This window comes from Musa acuminata, chromosome BXJ1-11, assembly GCF_036884655.1.
Source record: "Musa acuminata AAA Group cultivar baxijiao chromosome BXJ1-11, Cavendish_Baxijiao_AAA, whole genome shotgun sequence".
Taxonomy (NCBI): domain Eukaryota; kingdom Viridiplantae; phylum Streptophyta; class Magnoliopsida; order Zingiberales; family Musaceae; genus Musa; species Musa acuminata.
This window is the reverse complement of record NC_088337.1, coordinates 20,089,834-20,116,965: the sequence shown is the minus strand read 5'-3', so window position 1 is coordinate 20,116,965 and position 27,132 is coordinate 20,089,834. Positions and strand designations below refer to the sequence as shown.

The 27,132-nt window shown below is 38.4% G+C and overlaps 2 protein-coding genes and 1 pseudogene across 5 annotated transcripts; 1 reads left to right on the top strand and 2 right to left on the bottom strand.

Annotated features, from left to right (window-relative positions):
• Nucleotides 1-5,099: 5,099 nt before the first annotated feature.
• LOC135597249 (uncharacterized) lies at nucleotides 5,100-9,923 on the bottom strand. Of its 4 annotated transcripts, none has more exons than XM_065089957.1 (6): nucleotides 7,838-9,923; nucleotides 7,543-7,620; nucleotides 7,435-7,457; nucleotides 7,240-7,304; nucleotides 6,311-6,517; nucleotides 5,100-6,062 (listed from the first exon to the last, which is right to left on the bottom strand). In XM_065089957.1, the coding sequence occupies exons 1-6, from the start codon at nucleotides 8,823-8,825 to the stop codon at nucleotides 5,414-5,416; spliced, it is 2,010 nt and encodes a 669-aa protein (XP_064946029.1). In that variant the 5' UTR covers nucleotides 8,826-9,923; the 3' UTR covers nucleotides 5,100-5,413. The 4 variants fall into 4 exon arrangements, with proteins under 4 accessions (XP_064946029.1, XP_064946026.1, XP_064946027.1 ...); XM_065089954.1 differs by having other exon boundaries at nucleotides 6,311-6,534; nucleotides 7,240-7,457; nucleotides 7,838-9,304; nucleotides 9,388-9,917; XM_065089955.1 differs by having other exon boundaries at nucleotides 6,311-6,534; nucleotides 7,240-7,457; nucleotides 7,838-9,241; nucleotides 9,388-9,917.
• Nucleotides 9,924-10,361: 438 nt separating this feature from the next.
• LOC135597250 (pollen-specific protein C13-like) lies at nucleotides 10,362-12,283 on the bottom strand. Its single transcript, XM_065089958.1, has 2 exons — nucleotides 12,042-12,283; nucleotides 10,362-10,841 (listed from the first exon to the last, which is right to left on the bottom strand). Exons 1-2 carry the CDS (start codon nucleotides 12,220-12,222, stop codon nucleotides 10,513-10,515), a joined length of 510 nt encoding a protein of 169 aa, XP_064946030.1. The 5' UTR covers nucleotides 12,223-12,283; the 3' UTR covers nucleotides 10,362-10,512.
• Nucleotides 12,284-16,711: 4,428 nt separating this feature from the next.
• Nucleotides 16,712-26,814, top strand: LOC135596439 (uncharacterized; annotated as a pseudogene).
• The last annotated feature ends 318 nt before the right edge of the window (nucleotides 26,815-27,132 follow it).

Below are 27,132 nucleotides of genomic sequence, written 5' to 3'. Positions count from 1 at the left end.
ATATCTTTGTGGTGGTCGAATATTTCTCCATGGTCTATCCTTGGCTATGGAATATTGCTCTTTCTCTAGATCATCTTCATTAGTAGACTCGGGACCATCTACCGACATTCTTTGAATAGAAGAGTTAGATTGAAAAGAATTAGAACTACCAATCTCAAGCTCCACATGCTTCTGCGCACTATCATTTGTACAACTAGTAGATTCCTCTTTGGAAGATAACATAGATAATTCATCAAAAGTAATATCTCTATTGATTACAAATTTTGGGAATTTGGGATCAGAACACCATAATCTATATCCTTTCACCCTAGAAGCATACCTAAAGAAAATATATTTTTTAGCTCGAGGCTCTAATTTTCCTTCATTTATATGCATGTATGTTGGATACCCAAAAAATTTTAAATCAGAGTAACCAGCAGGAGTACCTGACCAAACTTCATCTGGAGTTTTAAAGTTAAGTGCTGCAGACGGAACGCGGTTGATAACGTAACAGGCCATATTAATCGCCTTTGCCCAAAAGTCCTTTGTCAACCCTGCATTTGAGATCATACACCTTGCTCTCTCCAAGAGTGTTCTATTCATACGTTCGGCCACACCATTTTGTTGAGGCGTCATCCTAATAGTGTGATGCCGAACGATTCCTTCATTTTTGCATAATTCATCAAAGTCACCTTCACAAAATTCCATGCCATTATCTATTCGAAGTTGCTTAATCTGTTTACCTGTTTGCTTCTTAATCAAAGCCTTCTATTGTTTAAAGGTTAGAAAAACATCATTTTTATGCTTCAAAAAATAAACCCAAACTTTCTTGGAATAATCGTCAATGAAAGTCAACATATACCTAGCACCACCCTTAGACTGAACATGAGCTGGACCCCAAAGGTCTGAATGAATATAGTCAAGAGTACCTTTCGTTTTGTGAACTATCGGAGAATTGAAGCTAACTCTTTTCTGCTTTCTAAAAATGCAATGTTCACAAAAATCCAGTGGCCCAGTGCTCTGTCTGTAAAGTAGACCCCTTTTGCTCAATATGCTCAAACATTTTTCGCTCATATGATCTAAACGCATATGTCATAATTTGGTGATGTTAGAATTAGACAATGATGATGATAAGACTGCAACCGAGCCTGTGATAGTAGTTCCCTGCAAAATATATAAGCTACCAGACCTACAAGCTTTCATAACAACAAAAGCACTTCTAGAAACTTTCATAACTCCACCTTCAACTGTGTATTTATACCTAAGGGCCTCTAGGGTGCCTAAAGAGATGAGATTCTTTTTAAAATCAGGAACATGTCTAACATTAGTGAGCGTCCTTATAATACCATCATGCATTTTAATTCGGATTGTTCCTCTACCAACAACATCACATGTTGCATTATTGTCCATCAAAACAATTCCACCATTACAAGATTCATACGTGGAAAACAAATCTCTATTAGGACACATGTGATAAGAACAACCTGAATTTAAAATCCATTTATTTTTAGACCTCTTCCTGTCATAAGTAGCAAAGAAAATATTTTCATCATTCTCATCAGCTGCTACACTAGCTTCAGTAGACTCAGTAGTTTTCTCGATAATTTTTTCCTTTTGCTTTAATTTATTTTTCAATTTAAAGCAATCAGTCTTAACGTGCCCGACAATAACTACATTCCAAATTTCTATGTCTGGATTTAGATCTAGATTTAGATCTACTACTATTAAATTCTCTTTTATCCATTCTACCCCTGACAACTATATCCTCAGCCTGATTCCCTCTACTTTCCCTAGTGATATCCCTATCTATCTACTCTTTAGATTTTAGTGTAGATTTAATTTTCTAATACGAAATTATTTCTTTTCCATAAATTATAGTATCACGGAAATGCTTAAAAGATTGGGGAAGAGAACATAAAAATAATAGGGGCTTATCCTCATCATCAATTTTTGCATCTATATTCTCCGAATACATAACCAATGAGTCAAATTTATCAAGATATGAGAGTATAGATGTATCTTCAGTCATCCGAAGCATATACAAACTCTATTTTAAGTAGAGACGATTCTCTACTGTCCTCTTCATATACAAGGCTTTAAGCATATCCCACATACTCTTAGCCATAGTCTCCGTAACTACCTCCCGTAAAACCTCATCAGAGAGATTTAGAATAATGCTCGATCGGGCCTTCTTATCCATACCCGTAAGATCTTCCTTTGACGTACCATCTGGAATGTAGCTAGCTAGAAAATTTACCAAAGGATAATTTTGGCAACCCAACAAAGACAATAAAGCAGAAAGAATAAAAGCGACAAGAACACCAGATTTACGTGGTTCGATCAATTGACCTACATCCACGGACGAAGGAGGAGCAAATCACTACTATAAAAGAGGGACTATTACAAATGTTTTAGGAAGATGTTCCTAGGCCATAAGATACTCGAATCTATTAAACAAGAAAAATTTAAACTATAAGTCCAAACTATTTAACTGAGCGTGGATTTAAACCCAAAGCAAACACTTAGATTTTTCTTATGGTGTATCCGACTTATTTATAGTTTCAATAGGAGATAATAAGCTCGGGTAGCAAATAATAAATACACTTCCATATTTACTTACAAAACCTTGCTATTAGAAAGTGTTAAGAATCCAGTGGTTATAAATTAGCCAAACCATGAACTAGAACAGTCATTTTACTTTCATTCTTCCACGAGTGCTTTTTAAGTCCAGTAGCCACCCAAATTCACTTTGACACATGTAATGAACACATTTGTCCCATGAAGTCCAATCCTTTTTTGTTTTTATCCAAGTTCTGCTGCTGCCTGCAAGTATAAGTCAACCCACATGAGATCTTGCGTTACATTTCTGGCACTTGATTGACTTTTATAAACTCTCTGATAGGTTTGATGAAGACAAGACAGTTTCCCAGTAAGAAATGGATGTACTCTTTCTGATCTGTAAGCAACATCAACCGACTCAGCTATGGCTTATTTCCATTGCTGTAAAAAAAAAAAAAAATATATATATATATATATATATATATATATATATATATATATATATATTGAGGTAATTGCTACCGCCACTAACTAAAACATCTTGGAATGTTTGTATGTTCACAGAAAGCAGGATATGATAATTCAAAGGATGTGGGGTAAACATGGAGAGCACTTCTTCCACATGAAAATATTACACATTCAAGAACTGGATTTTATTTTATTTTATTTTTAGTTATTTTCATGTAATATTTATTACACATGAAAATATTATCGATCGGAAATGGAGAGCGATTTTCCAAAAAATGCCTTAGGTTAAAATGAGACCAATGAATTTTTGTTTTACTTTTAAAATAATAAAAATATCCTCATTGACAATTGTTGATTTTAATTTTGAATTTTCTGTCGAAACCTAACTAGACTATAGTAATTGATATTAAGTCGAATCAATTACGATATTTTTGAATAGGGTTATAGTGTTTTTTGTTCCACAATTATAATGTTTTTCTTAAATAGAGTTATCATGTTATTTTTGTTACTGAACCAAAAATACTCTTAACTTAGTCTTAATTGATTTAAATTCTCACAAACATTAATTATTAACCTTATTGTATGTATTAAGATTTCATAAAAAAATTTTATTTAAGAGTTCTTAAGTGATTTTGAATGACAATTCAAAATATTTTGACATATTTCAAAACAAAGGATGACAAGTTATTTTTTTTTATGTAACCAAAAAGTTAAGCCTATGATTTTTAAAAATCATATAAATTTTATTTTATTTAATAATACATAATTATGAATATATCTCAAATAAACTATGATAATTCTATTTTCTATTTTCTCTTTGTCTTAGATTTAGGCCTAAATATTTTTAGAAAACTTTATAATGTTGATAATTGTTTATTATGATGGAATGATAATAAAAAAATAATGAGACATTATCCAAGATTTTCAATGGACTTAAAAGTGTTTTTAGCTTAGTAATAAAAAAACACTGTAAACTAAAAACATTGTAATACTAAATCAGTTTAGGTAACATTGGATTATGATGAAAAACCATTTTTAAAGGGTATTTTGATCTTTTTATAAAGAAAATTAACTCTTTTTGATAATATAAAAATCAGAGGAGGCATGATCTGAGAAAAACCCAAAACCTAAATCTTTTCTTAGAAAATCTCCCTTATAAGAATTTAACAGATTAAATAATTATAAAAAAGACCTTACTACGATGACAATGATGTGTCTTTACGATTATGAAAATTAAGGTTTAGGTTTGAGTCAAAAAGTCTCAAAAGATAAGACCAATATATTTGTCAATTATCATACTCTCTGTATTAGCGGAAGCCTCCTACTTTTTTTTTTTTTCTTCTAATTAGAAGAAAACCTTTTTAGTAATAGGAATGCAACATAAAGTTCATCATCCATTTTTCGGTAAAACAAAGCGGACAAAAATGACTAGTCAACTTTGTTGACTAACAAAAAGAATTCAAGTTTTTGGCTTGGAAAAATCTTAATTGAAATAATAATAATAATAATAATAATAATAATCATTGATTTGATGCTATGTGAAGGTCCTGTCAAATATTAGAAGACAAGAAGGTTGTTAAGTTCACCATAGTTTAAAAGCCGAACGCAACATGGATCAAAGTACATGAGATGAGCTTATGTTTTTTCCTGCACAGATCTTCATGAATCAGGTGTTAGAACCCTTGCAGATTTTAAACTTGGGGTTGATCTCTTTAGAGAATCGGCCTCTTTGGAACTTTATAGGGGTTCCTCTCTCCAAGTTGATGCTCAAAGGCTGCAGAAAAAAATTCATCTATTGCTTAACAGAAAAAGATGAATACATGACTATTTATAGGGCTTCTAAACCCTAACTCATAATAGGACTTATACTCAAGACTCATACTAACAAACTCCTAATATGACTCATACTCAAGACTCCTATTCCTTTACAACTCTTAATTGTTCTTTAACAAACAACCTCCTAATCCTAGTCGATCTCTTCACCTCTTTAATAGGGATCGACATTGATAGATTTTACATGAATATCATTCTCTATTAGGACTCTCCTAGCTAGAATCATCCTAACACCATGCACAAGATGTAAAGCAACAAGATAACATATTAATCTCCATCTTTATTTAGTCAAATCAATGTCACATAGATCGAGCTGCACGAGATGACCGACACTGCAAGTTGTCAAATCTCTTCTGCAACACAAGAACTGCCTCTAACATAAACCCGCAATAAGATATTTCAGCTGATAACTCAGGTTAATTTGAAGCTTCCAAAGAAACAAGATTAGCTACCAGTAGGAGAATGCACCATCAAGTCATTCATCCTGCAATTGCTTTAGATCAAGTTTTATATGGCTCTGGCATACACAGTCATGACACATCTACAAAGCAGTGACTATGTAACATTTTACCAGCTAAACTACTATGTTTGCATAAGCAATGGAAGCTATCTCAATCCCCTGCTTCACATCTTCATGGACCTTCAGCGATGTCTCGGAGAACTTTGTCAGCCGATCAAAAAGCCTTGTCAATCCTGTCTTCAACTCATCCAAGTTCGAAGGTCTTCCACAGTCTCGCACTTGCTTGCCGTCAAATCCTCTGCTATTTTCTGGCTCGTCCGCCATTTTTCCAGCTTGTTCAGCTTCTGTTGGCTGCTCAAAGGAGTCATGTAGGATTGACATGATCTCTTCAATAGAATCACAGAGATCCTTGGAAGGAAGGGACTTGAGTCCAAGAAGCCAACCATTGCAGAGCACAAATATAGGCGGAGATAATGCTTGATGAGGAGGAAAGATGACCCGCCTTCCCTTCCTGCGTTCTTGGGGGTGCAAGACACACTTCTGAAGCCAGGTACTGAGAGCCTCTACATAGGATTTATAAGCACTGACCCAAATCGAAAAGGTATGGCTGAAGTAGCCCATCTCATTTATGAGGTGGCTTAAAGCCTGCCGATAGGGTTCGCCAAGTGCTGCTGCGGTTGAGCTCTTTGTTAGATATGCTAACGTTATCGTGATGAATTGTGCATGGTGGCATTCAAGCATAGCTTTCCACATCCTGATCAACCTACAGATAATCCAAATTGAAACATCACATCAAATTAAAAACTCGACATGAAACATGCAGTATGATGATAATAAATGCCTCATTTTTTTTAACAGAAACATGCAACAAAAAGTATTCAATGTAACTTCATCGATCTAAGTCAGTGTTGTTAAAATAACTTAAATATCATTCAAATTTGGGTTTGTGAATATCTTCGAAACATGAATTTTCTCAAGTAAACAAAATCAGAACAAGATTCATCAACATACCCTTGCATCAGTTCCACAAGTTGAGGCTGCAACTCATCGTCCCTCAACTTCTCAATTCTTTTCGAAATTGATTCAACTGACCAAATAGCCACTCCTAATCGAGAATGAAGATCCTTTACAACAGCCCGAGTTTTGTCAATCAATCCTGCATCTAGATCTCTTGCACATTGATGTCCGAGTTGCTTACATTTCTGATCATACACCTTCCTGATATACTCAATAGACTGTATGTCAGAAAAAAGGAACATTCAGATATACTGTGGCAGAGTGCAAGAACAATAAGTTTAACCAGAAAAGAAAATATCAATAAGTATTTCTCTTGTGCATATTTTGCTAGATTGCATAAGAGCAAACATTGTTAATAAGATTGTAAAATCATTAGACTAATTCAGGTAATTTTCGGTAGCGTGGAACTACAATAAGCTTGACAAGCAAAGAATCAAATAAATATTTTTCTTATGTTTATTTTGCTGGATTACATAAGAGCAAACACTGTTAATACAGGTTGCAAAAATTGTGTAGCACTCACTACATATCCAAGGATCAGGTTGAGCCTTGGCATCATGGTAGCTCCTTTACAACTTGGACAGATCTCGAGCCATGGAACTAGCTTTTCAAGATAAGACCACATACGTTAATCGTTCTTAAACAAAGCACTGATAGGAGCCTTGTGCACTGGGTCATCTTTTCTTTATTATAGATTCACTGCAAACATTATATAACAATACCTCTTCTATGATATCATGAAGATTTTATTATCAATCAAACTAAAGTTATGTAACCTATACATGTGTGAATGGAAAGAAAAGAAAAGAGAATATGAATAGGTAGCATGTCTCTTTACTAAGATTCATACTTTCATAACATGGAAGCCTATTTACTTGAATATGAAATTGTTTGTCATGCATGGAGTGATTAGATTAAACTACCTTGATGTCATCATATAGTTTGCGTTCCCATGCATATAGCCTGTCCAATGTGGATGAATGACTTCCTGAAATCATACAAAATTCTTCAGTAAAATCACTTTGCGTATTTTCCTCATCGTGTTTTGTTGCTGAGGTAAGAGGGATTTTTGATGATGATGATGACAGAGATGAGACTGAATGGTTCCATGTGATAACCTTTCTCAGATTCTGCATAGAATCTACAACCACAATTATCATCAGATATGAAAGCCAATAGTGATTCATCGGCTAAACTAATTTCTCATATATAGTTCTTATACCAACCTCCATGCTTTCGGAGAGGCTCTCCCTTGCACCAGATCCGATTAAAGACTGAAGTAATTTGAGAAGATGGTGATTTACCTGTGGAACAAATAATTCATTTGGCAAAAGTTTAACCAAAATTTCAATGTTCAAGGATCATGCCAAAGACACAAGATATATATATATATATATATATATATATATATATATATATATATATATATATATATATATATATATATGCATGTGTGTATATATATGTGTGTGTGTGTATACATATATATATACATATATATATATAATGTTATTAAACTACCTCTTCTGTCAGCATAGATGCCAAGCCTGATCTTATCTGTCTCCAGCATCCTAGACATCTCAGTGCCTGCTTCTGCTGCACGTAGAAATCGGTGCTCGATGTCCCTCATGCTGGACAAGAAGCATTTTGCTCGGTGTGTGATGAACTCAGATGTGTCCTCCCTTTCAGCATATATCTCTCTCTGCAGATCACTATTCTCCATATTTGATCCAGAAATATCAGATGAGGCAATTTTAATCATAGTTTTAATTGATCCTTTAACACTAAGGGACCCAGAATGCATACATCTGATGTTATCTATTTTATGTGCCAAGATTATAGATTTAACTTCCACATCGAATCCCTCCAAACAGACCTTGTTTCCTATTAATTGCTTCTCCTCGCATGATATCATCACTTGCTCTTCGCTCAAAGGAACCACTTCTGCTTCCTTTAACTGTCTCCTGCAAAAATTTATGCTTCCACTAGGTTCACCTTTATGCAATTCACAGTTAGCCACTGCATTAGCGGGATCAAAGTAGTCCCATGATGATCCAATTTCCAGGAGTGGTGGTGGTGGCAGAAGGGAAGAAGTAAGAGAATCTTCTGAGACAAAATGTGTTGCTGATGAATCAATTGTGACAGTCATAGCACTAGCCCCTGTTGCCCTCATGTAACTCATATTTGACAGTCGAGGCGACGACAATGGACTCCCACTTTGTGATGGTGAACTGACATGCTCAGCAAATTGGGAAGGCGATGGAGTAACACAAAAAGAATGCGATGGGGACTTGTTAACTTCGGAGGTAGAATATGATGGCTCTATCAAGAGCGCAGCCTCCACGAACTGCCTCAAAGCAGTTCCTATGCTACAAAGAGATTGGATGTAAGAGAGATGAGCTGCAGATAAAGCATATCTCGAATCAATAGCTTGACTAATGCATTTTACGCGCTCTCTCGATAGAAGCAAAGCATCCCCATTGGAAGGCTTGGAGCCTGAAGAACCCATCAAGCTCCTGAAACAACTGCTTCTCTACTGCAATATGATCACAACCCCTCAGTAATCATGCACTTTAAAGAAGTTTCTTTCCAAGAAACAGATACTGTTCCTAAATCTTCAGGATGACTAAAAAAGGTCTCTTGAAGGACATCCATGCCTGCTGCACCTCAATTCCAAATCACAAACTAAATCAAATGATGACCTTTTCACAGATGATCACAGGTCCTCAGTAATCATGCACTTCAAAAAAGGTTTCTTTTTTTTTGTTCTTCTTCCAAGCAACAGATACTGCTCCTAGATCTCCAGAATGACAAAAGAAGGTTTCTTCATGGACATCCAAACGTGATGCACCTCAACACCAAATCTTGAGCCAACCCTCCAAGATCTTTGTCTACTTGGACAACACCAATGCCAAAAAAGCAGCTCTATTTTGATCAATTAGGCAATTGGAAAACCAATAATTCAGTTCAAAGAAGAACAAAGAGAACCTATAGCGAACGAAGTTTAACAACAATTAAACTTCCCAAAGAACGAAGTTTAACAATAAGAAAATGGCAATGACAGGCCTGACCTTTTTGACTGCCCGAAACCAAAAGACTCGCACAAGATGACCAACACAGTCTTGGAACTGCAACAACTGATCGAGTTCTTCCCGCAAACCCAACTTCCCTCCGCCAAGCTAAAATCTTGTTCTGCCAAAACCCTCGCTTCCCTCAAACACCGGGAGCTCACATCAAAATCCAGGGTCCTTTAGCTAAAAAAGGGGACCAAAAAGATAGCTTTTCTACCCATGAAACCTTCTATAATCCGTCAACACCTCTTCTTTTCTCTCCTTAGTGGGAGCAGTTGGGTGGCGCCACAAGAACAGAGCCGAGTGCGCCGATGCAATGAAGCAAAGAAGACTCCTTTCCGAGAGAAAACGGAGGAGGTAACGCTGAGGGAAGATTAAGACAGGAAAAAGCGAGGATTCCGTCCTCGAGTCACGTGAAGTCGTAAAAGGAGGAGAGGAAGACAACAAAATTACAAAGAACGGCACAGAGATTTGCTGACCCCTCTGTGTTCTGCTGCCTTGTCTTTTGTTTAGATTAATGGTCTTGCGAGCTTGGAGGATTCTACTTGAGGCATGTGAATGGCAAGCATTTAATGGGCCACAGTTTGGAGCTCATACTTGACTGCTGTTGAAAACAACATTAGGAGGTAATGTTCAGTATCCATCAGTAGCAATGATTCATAAATCTTCATTGTTATTAGACTCTCTAGTAAACTTTAGATTTTAATGTTCATTATCCATCAACTTAAAAAAGACTCTCTTTAGTTCACTTAAGATTTTATTGTTCATTATCTATCAACTAAAAAAGGAAAAAAGAAGAAGAAGAAAATATCCTGTTTGTGAGGCATATCAAAACTTTTATTTCAGGGTGAGGATTTGTTTATCTATTTGCCTCCAGAAATACCTTCAAACACTAAATCAATGGATGAACTGAAGTACTGATTGCTATAATCAAGCAGCATATCAACCATCAGAAAGCAAAGCAGAAAGCACGCTGAGCAGAGTTGTAGCAGATATTAATCACCAGCAGTGACACGGCTAATACAGAATGTCACATAGATCCAATAGAGTACCATGAGAATTCAAATTCTTAAGGAACCATTAGCGCACCAAACGAAGTAGCACAGAGGTAAGCTAGATTTTCTATTAAACTTCGTATTGCTCATACTTCTTAAGCAGCTGGGTGCAGATCGACAAGGGAGTGTCCTTGGTGAAACCGAGCGAGTTTGCAAATCTGGTGTCTGATGCAATGCCATTGTTGCGGCTGAGGAACACGCGAGCCCTCTCACGACCTCGGAGGACAGTCTTGCATCCACTTTCTGGGCTGCTAACGAGCACAGATTCACAGATCTCATGGTCATCATACTCGTCTGCTATGAGGATGTTGTAGGTGCCAGTGTGATCGGTTGTGCCGTCGAAACTGCATGTCTTTGCACCGGTGATTCTCGATCGGCACTCAACGCTCACCTTTGCACCTGCAGAACCAATTAGTTTGACATCAGGAGTAAAAGGATTGACTGTGATAGTTTAGAAGGCTATCCAACACTACTATATGGTAAATAAACTTTCAAGTTATCGGGTCATTATTCCTATCAATGACCACGGCTAGTCTTGGCACAAACGAGGAACATTTCCAGCTCCAAAGCAAGTGTATAAAAATCTTAAATAAATTTCATATCATTATAAATTAGCAACATCAACAATAACCAAAATACTAAACCATCAAGAATATATTGACATTTCCTGCATGTTCATCAACACTAACCAAATACTCAGCCATCAAGAATATGTCGGCATTTCCTGCATGTTCATCATGTAACAGACTAAAGGAAGTTTTGAATGTCCAGATAAACATTTTGATCATTAACTAGAGTTTAAGCACCATTGTAGTGGTTTATAAGGCTTAAGCTTAAACATTTTAGGTCATATGTGGTTATAGACCTTCAAGATATTAGATCAGTACTCCTATCTGTGACAAGCACTGTGGCCAATCTTGGCACCAGTGAGTGACATTTGGTTCCCATCCCAAAGTTAATATGCAATAATCTTAAACAAAATCCATACTATTACACATATGATCAGCAACATCAAGAGTGACCAAATAAATAATCAACCATCAAGAATGTTGACTTTCCTGCATGTTGATCAACATGTAACATTCTAAATAAAGTTTTATATGCTCAGCTTAACATATTTTATTATTTGATTTGTATTGGATCAGGGACACTAAAATAACTTAATTTCATCGACGTTGTAGAAATTGGATTCTAAAACTACATGGTCTTCCCTATGTTTAACACACTTGTATTGCTTCCACCCAAGAAAAGGGACAAATAAGAAAAATGCATTTCTTTTCCTTTTTCCTTTTTCTTTTGTTATAGGCATTTTATGTACTAATATGAAACTTATTCACATTTTACCTAAAAATCGCATTTCGATCAAAAGAACTACACGTTGTCAAGCGGATTAAACAAAAGAATAACAGTAATCAGACCAAGCATGATCTGATTACCAAAAACAAGCAACAAGATCACAAAGTTCAGATGCCTCTCGCAGACTCCCGATCCTACGGGCGCAGATGCATCTGCATCCGGACCAGAGCAAGATCCGACGGCCTAAAATACAACAGAGGAGACAGATGGATAGGCTAGAACGCAGTGCGGGGAAACCCTCACCTCTGATGTAGGTCGACGCCGGCGTCTCGAACCCAGCGCGGCAAGTGTCGCAGAAGACGCGGCCCTGGACGACGAATCCCCGCTTGATGCCGGCGACGTCGCGCGCGGCAAGCGCGATGGCCGGGAGGATGAACGCCACGGCCAAGATGGCGGCGACCGCGTACGTCGAATGGTTCGCCATGACAGGAGCGGTGGGATGATAGCGAGCAGAAGTGTGTGAGTGAGTTCAGTGAGGAAAGGGACGGGTGGCTCTATAGCTGTCGCCGTGGTTATCGTCACACGCGGTGGAAATGGGAGTCCCCTTGCGAGCCCGTGAAGGGTGAGATATTGAAAATGTTGAACGTCGGTGGAACGCCGGTAACTTTAAGAGAAGGTGATGGGGATCCGAAGAAGATGTATGCTATACAACTGGCGTCGGTGGGTAAATCACATGGCAAGGTCGGAGATTCGAGTCGTGGGAGGTCGGACCTTTGGTTGAACCGAGAGTCCAAGACTCGGAGCTGAACTATTGATCCGATGAATTCTAAAGCTGAACTATTTGTTATTTCTCAAGAATAATAGAAAATATTCCTATCAGTATCCATTTTGATTGTCAATCCAACATATCAAACTCTCAATGCATCAAAATTAATCTAACTTGCATACTTTTTTGAATAGGAGATGAGAAATCTGGGTGATCCTCATCGATTCACGATAACTTTTTAACTTTGATCGAGTTATTCTGAGACTTTTTATCACGAGCGTGTACTGTTTATTATAAATGTATCCAGATGACCATAAAGACTTGTACTAGGAACATGCTTGAAAACTTGTACTATGAACTTGTCCAATGAATCACCTCTGAGATGATAAGAGAGTTAAAAAACACAAATAGAATCATAGACTATTTAATGTCCCAAGAGATCTCCATCTCGACCATAAACCATCAAATTAAATATTTTTCATTAGAATTAAAATTTATGTCCGTGTGGGGATCTATGCTCCATACTTGTTGATGTTTTCTTGATATCCATTCACAGGTCGGATGTTTTTACGCTACTATCTTTCTTTGTTTTTTTTTTTTTTTCTCTACTTCCTTTTGTTGGTACTTTTCATCGTCGTTACATATTCTTAAAATCATTCAATATCCTCTCCTCCAATATGTCTTATATATCTCTCAGGAGAAAGTAATCAAGGAGGTCGATCACATCGAAGCGATCAGTATCATTCCCCTTTCTCCCCTTTCTTCCACGATAAGACCTTAGGGTCTTATCAATTGGTATCAGAGCGACGATAAGACTTTAGGGTCTTATCATTTGATATCAGAGCGATGATAAGATTTTAGGATCTTATCACATCCGAAGATGAAGAATAAACCAACAAAAGCGAGGTGGTAAACTATACTTTAACGACTTTCGATGACGAGGTAATCAAAATCCTTTTGTCTCATTTCAAAATTACTTGATATTTTTTCATGAGTTATTTTTAAATTAGTTAGTAACTAAAAATATAGATATCATGCTTCTTTTTCTAGCTATTTTGAAAAAAGAAAATGATCATGACAATTACATGTTTTATGATAAAGGAACAAAATGTTAAATTTAAATCTAATGCTTGTATACCAAATAAGATTAATCCTATAAATGTTCTTAAGAAGCAATAATGTGCATTTTTTATGATCTCCATATAGCTTTTCGATTTTGATTAAAGATGTCTTATGTTCAATGAAACCATGCTTAATGAGTTTATAGCTTGAAATTATGCATGCTATGCCTTTAAAACTTGAAACTATGTTTTGATGTCATGCCTAATGTAATGATTCATAATGATCATGCTTAATAAGTTTATATTTTGAAATTATGTATGTTGATCTTTGTGATGTATGGCTTATTGATCTTATCGTAAAGAAAGTTTTTTTTCGATTTTAAACGTTGATGCATGTTTTTATTTGGCATAAAAATTTAGGCCTGCTTACATGAAATCAATCATATGAATTGAAACACTAAAAAGAGGAAAGCTTTCTCCTTTAAAAAAAAAATTTCTCTACTTTATCAATTTTTTAAAAAGAGATTAATGAATCTATTTATGAATTTCTTCAAAAGTGATTTTGATGATTTGATGATTTGAAATTGAATGAGGAATATTTTGATTTCATTAGAAGAGAATTAGGCATGCTAAATCTTCCAAATGTATGAATTCCTTTCTCGGATTTCTTGGTTTTTCATAACTTGAATTTTCTTTTTAAATCGAGATCATCTTTCTACTTGCAAAAGGAGAGCCTTGATTCATAAAATTTTTATCCTTCATTTAATGATAATTTCTCATGGTTTTTTCCTCAATCTTCTCAGGAAAGAAGAATTTTTATTCATGGACTTTTAGTATTTGATGATCATTTACGAGAATAAGGATTTGATTTTGTATGGACATCTTGATCCTTTTAATGAATCTTTTCTCTTTGCTAAAATAGAAGCTTGATTCAATGAAACTCATTTATTATAGATTTGACTTGGTTCAATTCTTTTTATGAAATTGGTTCTTGATTCTTTTTGGAGAATGAATTTCTCCCATACTCATCTTTCTCTTCTTTTTATCTTTTTATGACAAAGGAAGAAAGAAACTTGCTAAGAAGAACCAAAAAGCTTTTAAGCAAAAATGCTAGCTTCTCATTTTTCATGCAAAGTTTTTGCTTAACTTCTCATTTTTGCTAGCTTGGATAAATTAGTGTAAAACTTACTTGACATACTTTCAAACACTTGCATTGTTGAATGATTCTCCTTTTTGTAGATGACAAAGGGAGAGAAAATAAATAATGAATGTTTGGTACCAACAATCATAAAGTGATAAATGCTTAAAAAATATTGTTTTAATATTTGGTATCATAAATGCTTTAGTATCATATATGATATGTCTATAGTGATGATTGATTTGTATCATGCAAGGATGAAACGTAATGGTTTGAAATTATGCATGTTATATATTGAAGACTTGAAACCATGTTTTAGTATCATGTATACCCAAGTAATATTGATTTGAAAATTTATTAATTTAGTATCATGCACTTGACATTTCTTACAAGAAAACTTTATGGGGTAAGATTTATTTTTATTTATCCAAATCATGATCTTAATTTCTCGATATTTGATACATGAGATTTTTTTATGAATCAAGATGTTATTTTTGAACTCCTATGTTTCTTACTAAAAGGGTAAAGAATTATAACATTGTATTCTTCCCTTCTATTTGACAATGAAATAGGGGAAGAAGTTATATTGATAATCATGCATGGAATGATGAAAAAATTCTGCCAACTTTCATGTGTAAAATTTGCTAGCTTGCATATTTTAAAATTATGTAAAACTTACTAAATTTGCTAGCTTGCAAATTGTACCAAGAAAGAATTGCTAGAAACGTAAAAATGCTAGCTTGCATGTTTCAAGTAGATGCAAAAAAATTGCTATCTTGCATACATTAAAAGGCATAAAAATTTTGCAAAGAAAATTACTAGCTTGCAAGATGATAAAACTTAAGATTATGTTGCAATGATTTGAAATTGTATCTCAAAAAATTGAATAGTTGTACTTCTCCATTTTTTAGATGACAAAGAGGGAGAAGTTATGTTGATGATCATGCATGGAATGATATATTGAAATTTTGATTATGTATAATTTTATGATGCATGCCATGATGTGATAAATTGGTTATTTCAATACTCATGTTGTATGCAGTGGTAAAATACTTATATTTTTTTTATTCAAAGATTATAATCAATACGGCATATTAATAGAGGGAGTTTGTTTAAACTCCATCATTAATTGGTTGTTATCATAAAAAAATGAGAGATCGTTGAATCTCGAATTTTGATGATAAAACCAATTAATATTATTTATGAATTGATCTGCGTTTTGAGTGACATAGGAAGCTTCGATCAGGGAGAAGCAATTAAAGCAAGAAGAATCATGTTGGGCCAGAGAAAAATATGTCAAAAGATTGAACGTCGAGCTAAAGGATCGGTCGATGAATCAACAGAAAGCTTCAGGCCATGGATTTGGGCATTGGGCCAAGAAAAGTGAAAATTATGCTAAGGAAATCGAAGTTACGGTGGTCACCTAATCGATTGGGCAATAGGCTACAAGAGAGGATGATTCGTTGAAGAATCGGACGAGGCGTCGATGAACTAATAACATGACCGGATAACATTTGATTAGCTTTATAATAATTATCTAAATCGAAGTAGGTTTTAAGTGTGCAGGATTAACTATGATAGCGATCAAGACATAAAGCGAAATGAAGTCCCGGAGTCAAGAACGAGATTTTGTTGAGAGTTCGTTAGAAGTCCGGACGTTTGTCGGAAGTTCTACCAGAATTGACCAAGAAGTCTAGGAGCTTGCCAAAGAATCTCATCGAAACTCACCAAGAAGATCGTCGTGAACTCCAAGAGCTTGTTGAGAGTCTGCTGGAACATTTCCGAGAGATCATCGGAAGTTCGCTGGAAGATCGCTAGAAGAAACCTAGACTTATGAACTTATTTAGCTTAGTGAATATCTTAAAATTTATAATTAGCATATAATTGAGTTAAAATTAGGCCATTAATTGGGGGTCAATTTGGCCCAAGTTTAGGTTGTGTTGGGCTAAGTGAAAGGTCCAAATAGTGACCCAACAGGTAGAACCGTCGTGGCACAGTCTTCGAGACTATGTCAGGTTGTGGCACCGCCCATCTAGGTGGTGGTATCACCCAGACTCAGCCTCCGAAACTGTCAAGCAATGGTACCACCAATCTGGATACAAACATAGTCTCCCAAGTGGTAGTACCACTTAGTGTTAGGCTATAGGCGGTGGTACCGCCCGTACCCCAAAATCTTGGGGATTTAAATTTTAGCTCCAAATTTTGAAGTCATTTGGGGTCTATAAATACCCCAACTATTCCTGCATGGAGCAACATGAAAGGTGATAAAAAAACTCTATGTTTCTAAAGTTGAAAACCCTTGTAAAGTATAGAGTCTCTCCTCTTAAAATTTAGATACCATTCTAAGGGAGAGTGTGAGAGAAGCTTTGTAAAAATAAGTTATAAAGGTTCTCTCCTAAACATGTAAAAAGAAGAATCAAGTTGTAAGGGTAGTTAATCTCCAGTGGCCTCGACGGAAGAGGAATCGATGGAGTGGATATATATATATATATTCTCAACAAGAACTTTAAAATGGTTGATATGAATGAGGCAGCCTATGTTATTGGCATTAAGATATTCATGGATAGATCTCAAGGATTATTATGATTATCTTAAAAAGAATATATTAATTATATTTTGGAGAGATTTAATATACAGCTTTGCTTAGCCAATGAAAAATTCAATTAAAACTAGTACCCAAAAAATGACTTAGAAAAGAATCAAATAAAGAATATTTCTGATGGGTGCGCAATTGGAAGTCTATTATATGCTCAAACATATACAAGACCAGATATCAGTTTTGTAGTTGCAATGCTAGGAAGATACCAAAGCAACCCAGGAATGGAACATTAGAAAGCTGTAAAAAAAATAATGAGATATCTATAGGGGACGAAAGATTTTATGCTCACATATAAGAGATCAGATCAGCTCGAAGTGACAGGATATTCATATGCTGATTTTGTAAATTACCTCGACAGTAGGAAGTCCACTTCAGGATTTGTATTCATGTTAGTGCTAGTCATAGGTGCCCAGCAAACCAATCACGTGAGTGATGGCACGTGTGACTTGATACAGAATCTTTTTGCTTATTATATTTTGGCGTATATCACTTTATAACTATTGCATAAATGCATATATATATTATGATGTCCTTGGATTTGTGCAATGAGAATCGGATCGTGATGAGATCACGATAATGAGATCGATTCACCTTTAAACACATATCCTAAATAATCCCGGTCATAGGTTACTCGAGAGGGACATCGTGATAACCGGATAGACTGGTGTGCTGTATACCCGTCCATATGATGGATGCAGCTGGTCTCATAGCTGCTCGTGTAGGGACACTAGGGATACAGTACAGGTGCTCATTGGAGAATGAGTTCACTGATTGATCTGCTTACGGAATGCTGGATGGTTGATGATGCCTTATTGTTAGACAGCGCTTCCGTAGTCCTAGTGGTATATCTGGTCCTTAGACTTGAGACACCAAGGATGTCCTGTATGAGTGCTCCACTCTTTGATACCAGACTTATAGGTTTGGCTGTCCCCAGATCTAGTACAGCTGGTCATTGGGAGTGGTAGTCGACCTTACGAGGGCTATTGAGTGTCAATAGAGGATCATCCACTCTCGGCGTCATGAGAGGAATATCCTATGTGTTCTTGCTCAGACAAATCCCTGGCCAGGGTCATTCGGGTTGAGAGAGAAAGAGTTCTCCGGGAGAATCCGATTAGAGCGAGACTCGAGTAGAATCCGTATGGGTCTGACAGCACCATGCTCGATATACGGTCTCTAGGATATTAGATAGATGAGGGACTATAGGTACATGGTAACTGAGGACAGACAGGTCCAATGGATTGGATTCCCCTGTATCGTCTAGGGACTACGGCGTAGTGGCCTAGTACGTCCGTAATCGATGAGTCGAGTGAATTATTACACTGAGTTAGAAGGAGTTCTGACAGGTATGACTCACGGCCAGCTCGATATTGGGTCTAGAGGGTCACACGCATATGGTAGGCATTGCGATGAGTAGAGGTTCGGATATGAGATATCCGACGGAGCCCTTGTCTTATTGGATGCAGATCCAATACCCACTAGGGAAGGACCCATTAGGGTTTGACACGGGATCTCTATAAATAGGAGGGATTCACAGCCTCATAGGCTAGAGTCTTTGCTTGCCTTTCCTATTCTCCTCTCCCTCTCCACCTCAGAGTAGGCCTGGAGATTTGAGGAGCGTCGTCGCAACCCTACTGTGTGGATCACCGCTAGAGAGGAGGACGCTTGACCTCCTTCACCCTCTCCTAAAGATCTGCAAGGAAACAGGGATATACGATCTCCCTAGGTAACACAATCTCTATACGCAGTTTTGTGTTTTGCGGATTTTTGCGCACCAATCTTCGCACGACGACGAACATCTTTTTGGGAATCGGGGATTTTGTTTTCTTATTCTTCCGCTGCGCATATGATGTCGTCCCCCATGATTTCCCAACAGTGGTATCAGAGCCAGGTTGTTCGTGCGAATGATTGGTTTTGAACTGCGTGTATTGTGTTTAGGAAGAATTTTGACGTCAAAATCGTTGACGCAAAAGCGAGGAAGGGCAGCAACAGTTGCTGCCCTCGATCTGCATGCCTGCAGCCACCTGCAGCGGCAGCCGCAGCCGCAGCCAGGCAGCACAGCGCCGGCGCATGCGCAAGCGCTGTGCCTGCAGCAGCCGGCCGGTGGTCTGCTTGCAGCAGGCTTGCTGCTGGCGGGGCTGGCAGCCCACGGGCAGAGGCGCCGCAGGGCAGCGACGCATGCCGCCGCTGCTCCCGCGGGCGAAACCCCCCCCACAGGGGCGGCCGCCCGGCGGGACAGCACCGCCTGCGGAGGCAGCGGCGCCCGAAAGGGGAGCCCACCTGCAGCGGCAGCGCCGCCAGCGGGCGTGCCGCCTGCAGGCGAGGGCAGCGCCCTCGACCCGCCGCACAGGCCGCCGCCAGCCGGGTGGCGGCGGCGGCAGCGGCAGCAGAAAGAGGGCATTAGGGTTTTCTGGGAAAAAGACAATTTTACCCCTCGGAATTTGAGAAATTCCAGTTTCTGTTTTTTGTCCAAATTACGAAAATACCCTTAGGAATTGAGAAATTCCCTACCTGTCCCTGATTTCAGAAAAATATTAATTAATTAAAAGGTTTAGTTGATTATTATTTTTATTATTATCTAGTAGTCCTACATGATGATGATTATTTATACATGTGATGTATGATGTGTGGACGGATGATCATGGACCGTGTGATGTGTGTATTTGTGATTATTATTATTGAGGTCTGCGAACCTCCATTATATTTCTCGTTTATTGTCGGGCCTGCGTGCCTATGATTAAGTTGTAATCATATGAGGAGGTGCAGCGGGAGCGTGGATGCGATAGCGGGACCCACGAGACGGACGATCGTGATGCATGGAGATGCATCAAGATGTCGACGAAACTAACGAGGACGAGATGGACGATCACAGGGCATGGAGATGCACCGTTGCACACATAGATCTTGATGTGAGTGATTAGGCCTACTGGCTCGGGCCTAATCATATTAGGTTGTGGTCCATGATCATCTGATGTGATTGCTTATACACATACTAGATATGTATATATATTTGCATGCGATATAGATATATATTAAATATGTATATGTGTGACATGTCATATTAGGAGACCAAATCATAGAAACATCTCTCGATAATATTAAGTCGGTAAACGTGAGGCAATTAGATTGACCCACGTGGCCTTCCATCGTTATGAGTAGGAACCGATTCCCGGTATAGGTTGAGTTGGTCGAGTCCCTCGAGACTCACCTATATCACGATTCGCTATCTTGCTTATGACATAAAGATGTCACCGGTGACCTGAGGACATGGTATGCTTGGTCGAGTCCCTCGAGGGTATATCATCAAATCAGACTCATCTTGTAACGAAGGTGTTGACTTAACCAAGCATCATGGTTGGTCGAGTCCCTCGAGGCCATGGTGATTCGGAGGCCGAACAGGACGGGAATCACAAGGAGTTGTGATCGGCAAGAGTTGCCTACCTTTTAGGCTTAGTGTGATTGGTCGAGTCCCTCGAGGTTACACTAAGACGCTGATTGGATCCTGATCCCCACTAGAAGTCTGCCGGAGACTTCCGTTTTACATGCTGAGGGTGTCGCGTGACTTGATAGTAAAATAGTGGGAGCATATTAAGATAGAAGTCCATATCTTGATAGTTTATTTCTTGCAAAATCTGCATGTTATTCATTTCTGCTACATCTTTATTTTCAGAAAATGTCGCTTTCAAATCCCTTACGTGGCATACTTGATGTCAACCGCCTCACTGGTCCAAATTATACGGATTGGCTCCGTAACTTGAGAATTGTTCTCACAGCGGAGAAAATCGTGTACGTCCTTGATACAGTGATGCCTACACTCGAAGAAGTGGCAAGCGAGGATGAGATCGCTCGCTACGTGAAGTACATTGATGACTCCACTCTTGCTCAGTGCTATATGTTGGGCTCTATGACTCCAGAGTTACAGAGACAACATGAAAAGATGGATGCCAAATCCATTCTCCTACATGTCCGTAAATTGTTTGAGGAACAGGGAAGGACTCAACGATATGAGATATCCAAGAGCCTTTTCCATGCTAGGATGACTGAGGGGACACCGGTTCAGAACCATGTCCTAAAGATGATTGAGTGGATAAAGAAACTCACAGGTCTAGGAATGGTCCTAGAGGATAACTTGTGTGTGGACATTGTGCTTCAGTCCCTACCAGATTTCTTTTCACAGTTCATAATGAATTTTAATATGAACAAGCTTGAGGTGACTCTCCCAGAGCTCCTCAATATGTTGAGGGAGGCAGAGAGTACTATTAAGAAAGAGAAGCCAGTTCTCTACACTGGTGAGTCCAGAAAGAAAAGGAAAGCAGAAAGGTCCCTTAAGAAGGGAAAGGGCAAGGGCAAACAAGGTAAAGCAAAGGTTGCTAAGAAAGACCCAGCAAAAGACAAAGGCCAGTGCTTCCACTGTGGTAAAGATGGGCATTGGAAGAGAAACTGCAAAGAGTATCTTGCAAAAAGGGCGAAACAAAAGCTTGATGAAGCTTCAAGTACATTCATGATCAGTCTCCATTTGTCAGACTCTTATGATAACACTTGGGTATTGGATACCGGTAGTGCTTATCATATATGCAATTCGTTGCAGGTTCTGGCAAGACCTAGGAGACTAGAGAGAGGCGAGATGGACCTCAAGATGGGTAATGGAGCAAAAGTTGCTGTATTAGCTGTTGGCGAGGTCGCCCTACATCTGCCTAGTGGAGCTTTTATTGCATTAGATGCATGTTATTTTGTTCCTTCTATTATCAAAAACATTATCTCCATTTCATGTTTAATAGTTAGTGGATATAAATTTGTTTTTGAGAACAATGGTTGTTCAATATTATTAGATGATAAGATCATCATGAAAGGAACATTGCATAATGGTTTATTTATGTTAGACACTACTCCACATATCATGAATGTAAATGTGTCCAAAAGGAAATGAGATGAGTTGAACAGTGTATACCTGTGGCATAGTAGGCTAGGTCACATCCATGAAAGAAGGATTCAAAAGTTGCTAAATGATGGATATCTAGATCCATTCGACTATATGTCTTATGCAACTTGTGAGCCTTGCATTCGTGGAAAATTAACCAACTCTCCATTTAGTGGAACTGGAGAGAGAGCCACTGAGTTGTTGGAACTCATACATAGTGATGTATGTGGACCCATGTCAACTCATGCCATTGGAGGTTACTCCTACTTCATTACATTTACTAATGATTTCTCAAGGTATGGATATGTGTACTTAATGAAGTACAAGTCCGAGGCCTTTGAGAAATTCGGAGAGTATAAGAATGAGGTGGAGAACCAGACTGGAAAGAGTATCAAAACTCTTCGATCAGATCGAGGAGGTGAGTACTTAAGTACAGAGTTTACTCAGTTCCTCAAGGACCATGGGATATTATCCCAATGAACACCTCCTTACACACCTCAGCTCAATGGTGTCTCTGAAAGGAGAAATCGTACTTTATTAGATATGGTACGGCCCATGATGAGTTTCGCTGACCTACCCATCTCATTATGGGGATATGCCCTAGAAACCGCAGCTTACCTTCTGAACAGAGTTCCAACTAAGTCGGTAGTGTCTACATCATATGAGATATGGAAAGGGAAGAAGCCTGATCTTAAGGTTGTTAAGATTTGGGGCTGCCCTGCCCACGTTAAAAGACACAACCCCGATAAGTTAGAATCAAGGACAGAGCGATGCATATTTGTGGGATACCCCAAGGAAACTTGTGGGTATTATTTTTATCATCTCGAGGACCAAAAGGTCTTTGTAGCTAAGAGAGCAGTGTTCCTCGAGAAGGAACACATTCTTGGCAGAGACAGTGGGAGAATGATAGAGTTGAGCGAAGTTAGAGAACCAAGCTCAAGCACCACTCTACAGCCCGAGTCTGTTCAGGTACCTAATACACAAGTTTCAACTTTACGCAGGTCTGATAGAGTATCTCATCCTCCTGAGAGATATGTGGGACATATTAGAGGAGAGGATGCTGAGAATATTGATCCTCAGACCTACGAGGAGGCTATTATGAGTATAGACTCCGGGAAGTGGCAAGAAGCCATGAATTCTGAGATGGATTCTATGTACTCCAATAAGATTTGGAACCTAGTTGATGCGCCCGAAGGTATTGTACCCATCGGTTGCAAATGGATCTTTAAGAAAAAGATCGGAGTAGATGGAAAGGTAGAGACCTATAAAGCAAGGCTATTGGCTAAAGGGTATCGTCAAAGGCAAGGTGTTGACTACGACGAAACCTTCTCACCCGTAGTAATGCTAAAATCCATCAGAATTCCATTGGCTATTGCAGCACACTATGATTATGAGATCTAGTAGATGGATGTAAAAATCGCATTCCTCAATGGGAGCCTCGAGGAGGAGGTGTATATGATACAACCTGAGGGATTCGTGTCCAAGAACTGCCCAGATAAAGTGTGTAGGTTGCTTAAATCCATTTATGGACTAAAGCAAGCTTCCCGAAGTTGGAACATAAGATTTGATGAGTCAATCAGATCTTATGATTTCGTTAAGAATGAAGATGAGCCTTGTGTGTACAAGAAGGTAAGTGGGAGCGCTATCACCTTTTTTGGTGTTATATGTGGATGACATCCTCATCATTGGGAATGACGTAGGAATGCTATCCACAGTAAAGACTTGGTTATCTAGACACTTCTCCATAAAGGACTTAGGGGAAGCATCCTATATCTTGGGGATTAGAATCTATAGAGATAGATCCAAGAGGATGCTTGGCTTGTCCCAGTCCAGGTACATAGAAACCATTGTCAAAAGGTTTGGCATGGAAAATTCCAAAGGACAAACATGAATATGATACATTATGCCTCAACAATAGGGTCTATCATGTATGCCATGCTATGTACTAGGCCTGATATAGCGCATGCTCTGAGTGTTACGAGCAGGTATCAGGCGGATCTAGGCTTGGAGCACTGGAAAGCAGTAAAGCGTATCCTTAAGTACTTGAGAAGGACTAAGGATCTTTTACTAGTATATGGAAGTAATAGCCTTAAGGTTGAAAGCTTCACTGACTCAAGTTTTCAGTCTGATGTCGATGATAGCAAGTCGAATTCAGGGTATGTGTACACCTTGAATGGAGGAGCAGTGTGCTGGAAGAGTTCCAAGCAAGATACCACTGCTGACTCGACCACAGAGGCGGAGTACATTGCTGCATCGGATGCAGCAAAGGAGGGAGTCTGGGTAAGAAGTTCATCACAGATTTGGGAGTCGATACAGATAGCGACAAGTCGACTTCCTTATATTGCGACAACTATGGGGTGATTACTCAAATAAGGGAACCCGGGTCTCATCAGAAGTGTTCTGAGGAGGTTCCAGCTTATAAGAGAGATCGTAACCCGAGGAGATGTAGTAGTGGAAAGAGTTCCATCCGAAGATAACATTGCAGATCCACTGACAAAGCCGTTGTCTCAGATTGTCTTTGAGCGTCACAGGAGTCTGATGGGGATCAGACACATAGGTGATTGGCTTTAGGTCAAGTGGGAGATTGCTAGTCATAGGTGCCCAGCAAGCCAATCACGTGAGTGATGGCACATGTGACTTGATACAGAATCTTTTTGCTTATTATATTTTGGCGTATATCACTTTATAACTATTGCATAAATGCATATATATATTGTGATGTCCTTGGATTTGTGCAATGGGAATCGGATCGTGATGAGATCACGATAATGAGATCGATTCACCTTTAAACACATATCCTAAATAATCCCGGTCATAGGTTACTCGAGAGGGACATCGTGATAACCGGATAGACTGGTGTGCTGTATACCCGTCCATATGATAGATGCAGCTGGTCTCATAGCTGCTCGTGTAGGGACATTAGGGATACAATACAGGTGCTCATTGGAGAATGAGTTCACCGATTGATCCGCTTACGGAATGCTAGAGGTTGATGATGCCTTATTGTCAGACAGCGATTCCGTAGTCCTAGTGGTATATCTGGTCCTTAGACTTGAGACACCAAGGATGTCCTGTATGAGTGCTCCGCTTTTTGATACCAAACTTATAGGTTTGGCTGTCCCCAGATCTAGTACAGTTGGTCATTGGGAGTGGTAGTCGACCTTACGAGGGCTATTGAGTGTCAATAGAGGATCATCCACTCTCGGCGTCATGAGAGGAATATCCTATGTGTTCTTGCTCAGACAAATCCCTAGCCAGGGTCATTCGGGTTGAGAGAGAAAGAGTTCTCCGGGAGAATCCGATTAGAGCGAGACTCGAGTAGAAACCGTATGGGTCTGACAGCACCATGCTCGATATACGGTCTCTAGGATATTAGATAGATGAGGGACTATAGGTACATGGTAACTGAGGATAGACAGGTCCAATGGATTGGATTCCCCTGTATCGTCTGGGGACTACGGCGTAGTGGCCTAGTACGTCCGTAGTCGATGAGTCGAGTGAATTATTACAGAGATAATAATTCACTGAGTTAGAAGGAGTTCTGACAGGTATGACTCACGGCCAGCTCAATATTGGGTCTAGAGGGTCACACGCATATGGTAGGCATTGCGATGAGTAGAGGTTCGGATATGAGATATCCGACGGAGCCCTTGTCTTATTGGATGCAGATCCAATACCCACTAGGGAAGGACCCATTAGGGTTTGACACGGGATCTCTATAAATAGGAGGGATTCACAGTCTCATAGGCTAGAGTCTTTGCTTGCCTTTCCTATTCTCCTCTCCCTCTCCACCTCAGTGTAGGCCTGAAGATTTGAGGAGCGTCGTCGCAACCCTACTGTGTGGATCACCGCTAGAGAGGAGGACGCTTGACCTCCTTCACCCTCTCCTAAAGATCTGCAAGGAAACAGGGATATACGATCTCCCTAGGTAACACAATCTCTATACGCAGTTTTGTGTTTTGCGGATTTTTGCGCACCAATCTTCGCACGACGACGAACATCTTTTTGGGAATCAGGGATTTTGTTTTCTTATTCTTCCGCTGCGCATATGATGTCGCCCCCCATGATTTCCCAACAGTTAGCTGGTGGGGTAATTTCTTGAAAAAGTGTAAAGCAATCGCTTATTACATCATCAATCATGGAAGCTAAATTTGTGACATGTTTTGAGGCTACAAATCAAGCTTTATGGCTACGAATTTCATCTCAGGATTTGGTGTGGTCGACTCAATTGCCAGGCCACTAAAAATATTTTGTGAAGATATTTTGTGATAACATTGCAGCAATTTTCTTCTCTAAGAATGGAAAATACTCTAGTGATTCCAAGCACATCGAGATAAAGTACTTGATGGTTAGATAAAAGTCCAGAAATAACAAATGTCAATTAAGAACCTAAGCACCACTATGATGATAGCTAATCCATTGACAAAAGCTTTATAATGTAAAATGTTAGAATGAGACTTGTGAACAAGTCATAAAAGATAAAAGATATGGTAATGCATGTTTATGTGGATACTATTATTGTTATTTTTCTTGTTTAATTAAAGTTATTTGTTTCTGTTATCCTATTTACGTTTATGTTTATGCATATTATAGTTGAATGTAATAATAGGATTGTCTTAATAAGATAAATTACAGGGGTCATTATAGACTATATTAGGAAAGATTAACAATGTTGTGATACATAGAAGGGAGTATGACATTGATTATATATAACCGCTATGACTCGCATTGATAGTTAGCCTTAATATAGTATTATTATGTTTATTAGACTTATTGGCTTGTTTTAAAATTCATGATCATGTATAAAATACTTTTAAAAAATTCTTTAGAATCCAATTATGTAAAATTATTTTTAAATAATTTTTTATTTTATTTATTTTGATTTTGAATTTTTTTATATCTTATCAATTGATAG